The 9,348-nt window shown below is 32.9% G+C and overlaps 1 protein-coding gene across 1 annotated transcript; it reads right to left on the bottom strand.

Annotated features, from left to right (window-relative positions):
• Positions 1-999: 999 nt before the first annotated feature.
• LOC133784908 (uncharacterized) lies at positions 1,000-3,487 on the bottom strand. The gene is made up of 3 exons (XM_062224175.1): positions 2,093-3,487; positions 1,369-1,937; positions 1,000-1,288 (listed from the first exon to the last, which is right to left on the bottom strand). Exons 1-3 carry the CDS (start codon positions 3,485-3,487, stop codon positions 1,000-1,002), a joined length of 2,253 nt encoding a protein of 750 aa, XP_062080159.1.
• Between the last annotated feature and the right edge of the window lie 5,861 nt (positions 3,488-9,348).

Here is a 9,348-nt window from a genome sequence, read left to right as displayed (position 1 = left end):
ATTTGAAATATGCACTAAATTTGCATCATACAAAAACATGTATTTTAAATATGACAATCACAATGCTCAAGTTAAGGAAACAATTTTTAAAGTAGTTCAAGAAACTTAATAAGTACAATAATAAAAAAAAATCATACTAAACGCACAAAAAAAATCATAAAAAAGTAATGACTATACATTTTATGATTAATAAGAAAATGTTGTACTTTTTAACTTTGAGCAATCGGATTCTCATCATGTTGGTCATCATATATTTCTGATTCGTTGTGTCCTCTTGGTGGAGCCTTTAACACAATATACCAATTTGAATTTTCATTCTCCCTTGTGTAAAATATCTGTTTAGCTTGTGAAGCAAGTATAAATGGTTCTCTAACAAACTCTTTTTGTCCTTGGTGTAGGTTTACAAGAGTATACCAATCAACCTTCTTTACACCCTTGCCAACATGTTCCCAATTGCACCTAAATAAAGGGATATGAAAACTGTAATAGTCCAAGAGTATAATCTGATTAATTAACCCATAATATCCTACAACATCAGCCAATTGTGCATCATCTTTAGCACTAGATCTACACATTGTTGTTGCTTCCATATAAACACCACTATTTTGTGTCGTTCTCTCTGCATCCTTAGTATGAAATCGCTGCCCATTAATAACATATCCCTTATAGGATATGACTGCTTTACGAGGACCATGTGCTAATCTTGATAACATAGCATCAAATTCTGCAGTAGAAAACTACAGAAGGAAACATTTTTATCACATAATTTCATCATAATTTCAGATTAATACAAATTAAATAGTGTATTGGCCCATACCTTTTCTTCTAACCACAAGGGAAAAAGCTCAGTATGTTGTTTCCAAAGTAGAGTGTGATTGGTTCTTAAAGTATTGTTATTCTTTTTTAGTTGTTGTAGATGCATCCTATATTTTAAAAAAAAAATTAATCACCATCAATAATTAAGCGACAGTGAAATTAGAAGATAATAAGTTTATCCACTCACTCTAAATATTGTTCTGTGACAGCTAAATTGAATAATACATAGCGCTGTGCACTAGCTAGATCCTTATCATTTAGTGTAACAGTTACACCACGATGAAGTGGACGACCTTCAAGTATCACATCACTATCATTATATTCGTTACGTCCAATGAAGGAACCTTCGTCATTAGATTGTTTAAAAAATGATGCACAAAAGCGCATTGACTCATCTGCAATGTAACGTTCAGCAATAGATGCTTCGGGATGTGTAGGTTGCATCACATACCCTTTAAGTAACTTCATATATCTACAAATAAAGAAGGAACCTTCCTCATTAGTTAAGGGAAATTCATGTTATACTATTGAAAGGTTACTAAGAATATTTACCTTTCAAAGTGATACATCCATCGAAATTGAACAGGACCACATAATAACACTTCTCGTCCAAGGTGAACAACTAAATGTACCATAGGGTCGAAGAATGAAGGAGGAAAATATCTTTCAAACATACAAATTGTTTCAACTACTTCTGCTTCCAATTCTATGATTTCTTTTACGTCAACCACATGTTGGCATATTCCATTAAAAAATTTGCTAAGTCTTATAATTGCCTCTCTTGGACCATCCTCCATCAATCCTCGAATGGCCACTACCAGCAATTGTTGCATTAAGACATAGAAATCATGAGACTTAAGCCCCATCAACTTACGTTCCTCAACTACTACACAGTTACTAATGTTTGAGCTATAACCATCAGGTAACTTTAAATCAAATAACCTTTGGCAAAACATTTTCTTTTCTGATCTAGAAAGTGTGTAAGATGCTGCTGGAAGTCGTATAATCCCATCTTTCTCCACCGGATGCAAGGCCTTCTTGATACCCAAATCCTTTAAATCCAATCGAGCATTAAGATGATCTTTGGATTTTCCATTCAAGTCCAACAATGTGCAATAATACTATCACACACATTTTTTTCTATATGCATAACATCCAAATTATGACGAACTAACAAAACCTACAAAGATTAAAGACACATCATCAACAAATTGAAGTTACATTTTATAAGCTTAAACTTTCAATTTTAAATAACTTCAAAATATATTAAACTAACCTCCCAATATGGTAGATTGAAAAATATAGATTTCTTCTTCCACATTCCTTCCACCTTATTATCCCGACTCCTTTTTTTGGGATTCATATTTTTTCCAAAATCGTTGGTAATTTGATTTAGTTCTTCAACAATTTCACTGCCACTCAAAACTTTAGGGGGGCCTCTTTCTTCTGTAGCTCCATTGAACCATGCTTTCTTAGACCGATATGGATGATCAAACGAGAGAAATCTCCTAGTATTTTGGTATGAAATTTTTTTACTATGTTTCAGCCTAGTTGCACATGTATCATTACCACAAATCGGGCAAGCTGTCTTGCCTTTGGTTGTACACCCAGCAAGATTTCCATATGCAGGAAAATTGTTTATTGTCCACAACAACATTGCCTTCAAATTGAAGAAGCTTTTGTCGAATGCATCATAAGTATGCACTCCATTATTCCACAATTTGTTTAAGTCTTCAATAAGAGGCTCCAAATAAATATCAATATCGTTTCCAGGTTGTTTACGACCTGGAATCAATAATGACAAAAATGTATTTTCGTCCCTCATGCACAACCAATGTGGTAAATTATAGATAACAAGCATCACTGGCCAACAACTATAAGTGGAGCTTAGACTTTTATAGGGGTTAATTCCATCAGCAGCTAGTCCGAGCCTAAGGTTGCGTGGTTCAAGATTAAACTCTGGCCATCTTTCATTAATGGAATCCCAAGCAGGTGTATCCACTGGATGTCGCATCTTCCCATCAATACTTTTATGAGTGAAATGCCACCTTAAGTTTTTAGCCATTTCTTTTGATCTAAACAATCTTTTCAATCGGGGTATTATCGGAAAATACCTCAAAACTTTGGCAGCCTCACCAACTTTAACATTCTTTGTGTGTTTATCAACTTTCCATCTAGAAACACTACACTTAGGACAAACATCCATTTTAGCCTTCTCCTTTCTAAATAAGCAACAATCATTAATACAAGCATCAATCTTTTCATATTTCAAATCGAAATTTCTCAAAAATTTCCTAACTGAGTACATGGAATCAGGAAGTACATTATTTTTGGGAAACATATCACAAAGGAGTTCTAATAGTCCAGTAAAACTTTTGTCTGTCCAACCATTCAGATTCTTCAACCTATATAAAGCTACAATTGATGAAAGTTTTGTGTATTTCTCACACCCTTCATATAAAGGAGTTTCCGCATCCTCCAACTTCTTTTGAAGATCTTCGTTAACAAATTCATCGTCTTCACCACCTCCACAACCTATATTATTGTCCACATCATCCATGGCAGCAGTCGTGTATAAATCAAATGCATCCATATCATTCGAAACTTCGTCAACTTGAGTATCAATGGGTTGCTCTCCATGGTGAACCCAAATACGATAAGTTGGATCCATTCCGGTTATAACTAAGTGCTAAAAAACATCATCAACACAATGATGATTTAAGTTTCGACACTTCTTACAAGGACAGATAATTTTATTTGGAAAACCATAATTTCTTTCTACCATTTTCACAAAGTCCCATGCCACATCCGTGTACTATTTTGTAGCTCTACATATTTTAAAAAAAAAAGAGATTAACCTTAATATATTTTCTTAGGCCTTCAATATTACTTGAAATTTAAAGTTATTTTTGAAATAATACCTGTTTAGTTTCACCCAATTTTTGTTCAACATTTTCGTCACTTAGCTGCTATCTAAGCTAGCTATATAAGTCCTAGTCTTCTTCATAATCAAAAAAAAAAAAAATCAGATCAAGAGAAAAAAGGACAGAGATATTTAGTTGTTTATAAATTTATTTATATGTGAGGAGTGTGACATATATAGGCAAAGATACTTTGCCTTATAGGATTCATACTTTATCAATTGTTCAATAAAGAATATGAGATCAAGTTCGAAACTGGAGTAGAGACAAAGATCACAGTGATCTTTGTTCTTCAACCAATATAATTCTTGTGTTGGTTTCATTATTTCTTTTCTTCTTCTCTATTTAGTTTTCTGGGCTATATTCATTTTGGTTCACTTCTGTTTTTACTAACATTACATTCTGCACTCTACACATTTATTTAAATGTGCCATTGAATATGTTGTTCTAGTTTTGAGAAAGAGTTTCCTTTTAACTACTGACTTTGTTATTTGATCATGAGTATAACATTTACAACAAGAGATAATACCAATACAAACAATAAATTTAGTTCAAGTTTGATTTAAACAGAATAACAAACAAATAAGATCATTCAATCTCTATAAGCATATAAGCCCATTAAGGATTAAACCTGATGCTCTACAGAAATGTCTTCTCTCTCTCTCTTTAACCTAAGGTAGAAATGTCTTCTCTCTTTAACCGAAGGAAAAGTACCTCCAACAATGCACAATATGAATTTTTTAGGGTGTAATCAATAAAATGATAACAAATAATAATAATAAAAAAATAACAGAGAAGATATATAAGTTACTGCCTGTATGTTATGCCACCTTAAAAAAAATATGAGGAACAAGTTTGAGAGAATACAATAATGAGCAAAGGAGAGAGTTATTGTGCAAACATTAAAACAATTAATAGACAAACGAAACCAAATATCTTGAATGGAAATGAAAATTAGTTTCACTTTCTTATATTTAATATAACTTGTAAATACTATAGATAAGAAAATGAAATTCAACACAAATCAACCAAAGACAACAAGTAGCTAACATTCTTTCAATACATATAAATACACATATATAATAAACCCATATGTACACGTAAGATCGATTAAAGCTATATATGGCTCCATGTAATTATTTTCTTCATACACATTCTTGAAAATACTGTGTACAAACTACAAACGTGAACAAAAGCCCATGACTAATCACAAGTAACACTAATTACAGCACTCAATTTCCACTAAAACTTGGTGCATTTTCTACGTTTTAGGATTTTCCTAGTTCATACTAAACAACAGCATGACTAATCTAGGTGTAGATACCAAACTTTCCCTAAAAAGAGAACAATTTAAGTTAAGTTATATTGGTAATAACAAGTGTTGATGTGATTATTATTATTATTATGGTCGCCCACGTAGACGTAGTACTCGACGTCCTCGTTCTCGTCCTCGTCAAATTCTTTTGATATCTCTTCCACAATAGTCTCCAATTCAAATTGCCAATTGCAAATCGATTTGATTTGGTGTACCATTATTTATTTGAAAATAGATAAATAAATATACTAATTAATTAATTAATTAGAATATAATTGGGTTTGGGGAGAGTATAAACTGGTGGAGTGAAACCCCTTTGTCAGCTTACCAGGAACCTACGCCATGCCTCGACACTCCAAATTCAGCACACCAAAGCGGAAAAACACATCGGATCGGATGCATTATTATTCAAATATTATGATCAATTTCTGCCCCTTCTTTCTTTCACTCTATTATGAGTTTTACTCATAAAATCATACTTGGTCTTTAACATCATGCAATGCACTTATATAAACGTTATATAACTTTCTATTATATTATTGTTTTGATAAATAATGTTTCAATTGTTTTCGTAGTTATTAAAAAAAAACGAAATATTTACATTATCATATATATATATAATAATGTAAAATATATATATCTATGATTATAAATCGAGTTATAAACTTTATTTAACTAAGATAGTTTGGTACATAAAAACCTTTAAAAGTGAGGGTCATGAGTTCAAGATGGGACTTTACTAAAACTATTTTTTTTAGGAAGACTAGTAGATGTTAGAATTGTAGAACACTCAACAAAAATGCATAAACATTAATATCCTAATATTTAAGCTACAATTAGAACAAGTTTTATCTTTCTTTCTTTCTCTACAAAAAGAAGAAATTAATTAAAATATCTAAAGAATATTCTATTGATTGTTTTTGCATATACAACAGTGACAAAAAAAAATTGTAATAGTATTGGGAGGGAGGGAATGAGCTTGTGAATATTCTTGTTCTTGATGTTGATGTAGTTTGAGTGACATGAAAACATGCATGCACATACACATTTTGTACATTGATATCAAGTGAAACTATCCAGAAACATAACACTTACTTTTTGGCAAGTCCACCTGTTGTTTATGTTCGTGGAGTGAATCCTGAATAACTGAAATCGATGAAACAAATAAGCATCGAGCCTGTGCATCAATATTCAGGATTAGTCCAGCAGAATAAATGATCATTTAAGCTTGTTAAGGCATAAAGGACAATTACGAACTAGTATGAACAAAAAACGCCAAGTACAGAAACACTATACCAACTTCAACACCAGCAAAAACACTCTCCAGAAATTCAGAACCCGTGTAAATTGTTTTTATTGTACTCTTGTGGTCCTAAAATGATTGAAACAGAACTCATATAAACCGCTTTTATCATTAGGCAAAACTGATAAGATCTTCCTGCTTCAAACAATTGCTAACCCAGTAATTCAGAGAAAAAAACAGCAATAAAATCCAGACCAATCAACCCATAATTCAATTCCAGCCAGAAAACAGTAAAGAGAGAGAGAAACAATTTAGTGCCCATCAAGTGTTCTTGTATCAAAGTTGGTAGATAACTTTAAGATGGAAGTACAACTTTAAGTTTTTTGAATCCAATCATAGTTTTGATTTGTTTTCTTTAATTAGTACCATATAATTCACTCCAAGTAGAATGAAATAGCTCACTTTACCTTTATATTTGGATATTAAATAGAACTCATCATAGAGTATATGAAAAAAATAGAGCAAACTCATATAAGAAAGTAGATAATATGCCAATATTATTTTAGTTAGTTTAAGCATAGGTTTAACTAGAGCAAGTGATCAATAATTTGTGGTGTCATAGAAACCTTCCAAAATATATCAGTGGTGACGTGGCTAATCCACTTTACCAACAAAAAAACACTAAAGGAGTGCATGTGTATTGGTCAGTCTCCCTTTAATCTTCATAATTAGTGGTCCCTTTATTCCGTTGTGCTACTGACTAAGCCCCAGATCATATTGATATAAAATTTGACACGCAGAAAATGAGATATAATAGGCAGAACATACTTGAACAACCAAGGTCCACTGTATACTTCCCACTTTATTATGACAAAACAAAGATTAAAGTGAACTCCGCATAATTATAAAGGAAGAACTAGAACCAAAAAGTTGATTGATTAACTTTACAGCACATATTTTCTATAATGTGGGGAAGTGGAATAGTTTATGCTGAAAAAGTATTCATAATTTTGTGTTCCCATATTCCTTATGCTTTGACATAAGGGATATAACTGGTCCAAAACACCTCTGTATTCATTAACTCCAACCCTCTGCTCTGCTGTGTGAGATATTGGCCATAACTGGCCAGAGTTTTTTCATCAACTAGTCATAGTTCAGCGGCTACTAAACTTAATATGGATGCATTGAGTATAATCTTATTGGCCACAAGCTACTTCGTTTACTTAGCTTCCGCAAAGTCTCAAACCTACATTGTACACATGGACCGATCAGCTATGCCCAAAGCCTTCTCAACTCACCACAGCTGGTATATGTCTACTATTTCTACCATATCAGAGAATTCACCAGCAGGCATTATAAGATATAATATCTGCAAAATTATGGAACTGTACTAGCAGGATGGATTCAAATCAATCCCTGCATTTCTGAGCTAAAGAACAGCAAGTGTCCTTATTCAGAGATAGGGCCTAGACCTAATAACACCCAGAAGAAAAAAAGCAAAGAAACAATATAGAATAATCGAACGCATTCAAGGCATATTGGTTGGTTCTCAGTACAATATTCCATAATTTTCATATCTATTTATGGTCCCCGGTTGTTATACTAACTGAGAAAAAAAAAAGAGAAAGGCTCTTCTCAACGGCTATGGCACTTTGATTTGTGATGTTGACTGGCCATTTGAAAAAATTGTAGAGGGAGATCATGAAATTTAATGACATATCGCAATAAATCTAATCAAAATGAGCAAGAAACCAGTAATTTATGATAATAATTATATTAAATTTCACTCCATTATAACATAAAAGATTCATCATCACCCAGCATAAAATTTTTAAAAAAAAAATTATGTAAATCTACCCCAACATCATACCTCGATCAGATTCAATTGTGCACCAAGACATTATGGGAAATCTTTTACCTGTCATAAAAAAAAAAAGGCATAATCAAAACTAGTAAGCACAATTTGAAGAGAGAACAAAAAAAAAACAAAAAACAAACTAGTTACTCCTTTCAAAATCATCTCAAATCAAATTATACGAATACCCATCTAACAACATGCATTTATACATATAAGGGTAGAGCTATGAAGGTCCAGCGAGCACCCATTTGATTTTTTTCGAAATTGCATTAATAGACTTGATGATATTACATACAAAGTATTGGCTTATAAATGTATAAATCAAAATCAAAAGAACAAAAAACAAGTAAAATATTTTTCAACAGCCCAGAAATTGTCTATTTGATAAAAAATAATTGAGAACAAATAAATAATCCCATCATTTCATCACGAGAGAAACCTCTAAGAAACCAACTCCACCAAAAATTGACTTAATTTCATTTCACCCGAGAATCTCAGCTCAGTACATTATTAAAATTTCTTGAAAACCCAAATTCTGATATACATAAATTAGATTAATCAAAACATAGATATGAAAATTAAAGAGTAACATTAGATACCTGATAGAGATGAAATGCGGAGAACCAATGAAGAGAATTTAGGGGGTGAAGTTTTCTTTCTTTCTTTCCTTTCCGATTTTCCTTTCCTTTTTTCCTGAGAATTCGGGGGAAAAAAAAAAGAGTATGAAGAGCAAGCACTGTATTTGGGTTGAAGATCGACAAGTAAAAGAGGCCAATTTTTCTTCTTTTTTTGAGCAAAGCCAACTCAAAAGATGCTTGGGAGACAAATCATTAGGGCATAATTGGAAAAATGAGCATAATCTAATCAATACACTGAAATACAGGGCACAATGAGTTTAATGTATACAATTAGAAGAAACAAAAATGCATGCACTTACTTGCTTGGTAGAGGTGTACTTCGGAGCTGCTTGACTAACTGAGAGAGAGTGATCGGACGGGAGAGGCACTGATTGAGAGAACCGAGAGAGACCCTTGGTCGGTGCTGATTGAGAGAACCGAGATGCGGCTGGGAGAGGCGCTGGGTTCGTCTGGGTTCCTCTGAGAGAGAGATTCATAGTGAGCGGGTGGGAGAGGCACTGGGTTCGTCTGGGTTCCTCTGAGAGAGAGATTCACAGTGAGTGGGTGGGAGAGGCGGG

This window comes from Humulus lupulus, chromosome 6 (assembly GCF_963169125.1).
Source record: "Humulus lupulus chromosome 6, drHumLupu1.1, whole genome shotgun sequence".
Lineage (NCBI taxonomy): Eukaryota > Viridiplantae > Streptophyta > Magnoliopsida > Rosales > Cannabaceae > Humulus > Humulus lupulus.
The sequence above is the reverse complement of the archived record's forward strand: the minus strand, read 5'-3'. Positions and strand labels throughout refer to the sequence as shown.

Bases quoted from the DNA above. Each gene is read 5' to 3' on its own strand.
- LOC133784908 (XM_062224175.1), bottom strand. From the start codon at position 3,487: ATGGATCCAACTTATCGTATTTGGGTTCACCATGGAGAGCAACCCATT. The intron at 1,938-2,092 runs GTTAGTTTAATA...TGTGTGTGATAG, and splicing joins TCAATCTACCATATTGGGAG to TATTATTGCACATTGTTGGA. The intron at 1,289-1,368 runs GTAAATATTCTT...CTTTATTTGTAG, and splicing joins TGGATGTATCACTTTGAAAG to ATATATGAAGTTACTTAAAG.